This window comes from Pteropus vampyrus, unplaced genomic scaffold (genome assembly GCF_000151845.1).
Source record: "Pteropus vampyrus isolate Shadow unplaced genomic scaffold, Pvam_2.0 Scaffold154, whole genome shotgun sequence".
NCBI lineage: Eukaryota > Metazoa > Chordata > Mammalia > Chiroptera > Pteropodidae > Pteropus > Pteropus vampyrus.
This window is the reverse complement of record NW_011888935.1, coordinates 280,703-282,130: the sequence shown is the minus strand read 5'-3', so window position 1 is coordinate 282,130 and position 1,428 is coordinate 280,703. Positions and strand designations below refer to the sequence as shown.

Here is a 1,428-nt window from a genome sequence, read left to right as displayed (position 1 = left end):
CTTGCTGAAGCTGGAGACCTTACTATTCTTGTTCAAGCCTTCATCTACATTGTTTTAAATACACCTTAACAAGATTTCCCAGTACACATACAGCTGCTAACGGAGTGCAGACTGAGGGAAAAAGGACTATGCTAGAACGTGAAGTCATGACTAGGGATACGTGTTATTTCTCTCTGTATCCCCAGCTCCTAGCATAACGCCTAGCTAAAAGGAAAGACGCTTAAGCAATGGTTGTGGCTTGGAACTGAACTCGGCACAATGTGCACTTTATATTAAGCACTGCATTTGAAGTACCTGAGCTGCAGTCCTTATTCTTGGCCCTTGACCTTAAATTGAGTGGCATAAGCCAATATGCATACACTTTCTATAAGCCTTCCGATAGGATCCTCAGAACTGAATCATCACTGGGCTGTGAATCTTCTCTTATGAGGTCTGGTACTCATGTCTTGGATAACAGTTAATAACCGTGTGCAAAAGTAATGCATTTTCAGTGAAGGTATGTTCATACGAGCAAGAATGGAATAAAGGCCTTGCTTTTCCATGTTTTAAATAACAGATACATAGCATCTTATGACATAATTAGCATTTTTTAGACACTGAACATAATACACTGTATTACAATGCAATGCGGTAGGCTTCCATTTTAGGAACAAAAATAAATTTCACATGAAAAGATTTATTTTAAATTCACATAAAATACATTTAGAATAAATCTAAATTTTTAGCTTAAAGTATTTAGAAATAACAGAGAAGCTTTTAAGATGCGGAGTCTCTATTCTGTCCAAAAAGCAGGTAGAAAAAGCTCTTTTACAGTTATTGGTCATCACCTCGTTGTCTTAAATTTCTAGATTTTCCATTTTCAGTTCTTCTCTTTTTGAAGACTGGGGCCACTCCATCTGCCATGACTCCAAGTGAAGTGACTGTTTTTTCTTTAAAAACTACTTTGGGTTCCCCAGCTTCAGCTTCTGAAGTTGATACATATTCATTTTCAGGGCTTGGAAGTTCCAAGTCTACCTCCTCACTGGAATAGAAAGCAAAAACAAAACCATTACTTGACTAAGACACATTTTCGCGTAACTGGTGGGTATTCCATATTCCCAAGATCATCTTTCTGAAAACAGTGAGAAGTTAGAAGTTGGTCATTTTGGAGTGGGAAACTATTACAAATACTGATTTTCTAACGTGAAGATACTGAGCACTTACGTAGGTGGGCACGTCAAGAAATCCCATTGATTCTCTTATTCCTCTTGTGCCAAGCGTGTATCATCTACAGAAATGCTTGTGCTTACATGTGCTTAGCAGTTCAAGTTATACAGGTGGATAAGTGAGATGTGTTTATGGAAAATGACTTTGCCATGGCCTGACAAGACTCCAGGGGCTTACACAGCACAAGATGAAAACTAGGGAGTCTCAATGTCAAGAGCAGGA

At 38.4% G+C, this 1,428-nt stretch overlaps 1 protein-coding gene across 1 annotated transcript in view; it reads right to left on the bottom strand.

Annotated features, from left to right (window-relative positions):
• Positions 1-522: 522 nt before the first annotated feature.
• Positions 523-1,428, bottom strand: part of WBP4 (WW domain binding protein 4) — a 20,213-nt gene continuing 19,307 nt past the window's right edge. The window contains exon 10 of the mRNA XM_011369736.2: positions 523-1,021. Within this exon, the coding sequence (XP_011368038.1) occupies positions 814-1,021 (208 nt within the window). The 3' untranslated portion in view covers positions 523-813. The remainder of the gene's footprint in view (positions 1,022-1,428) is intronic.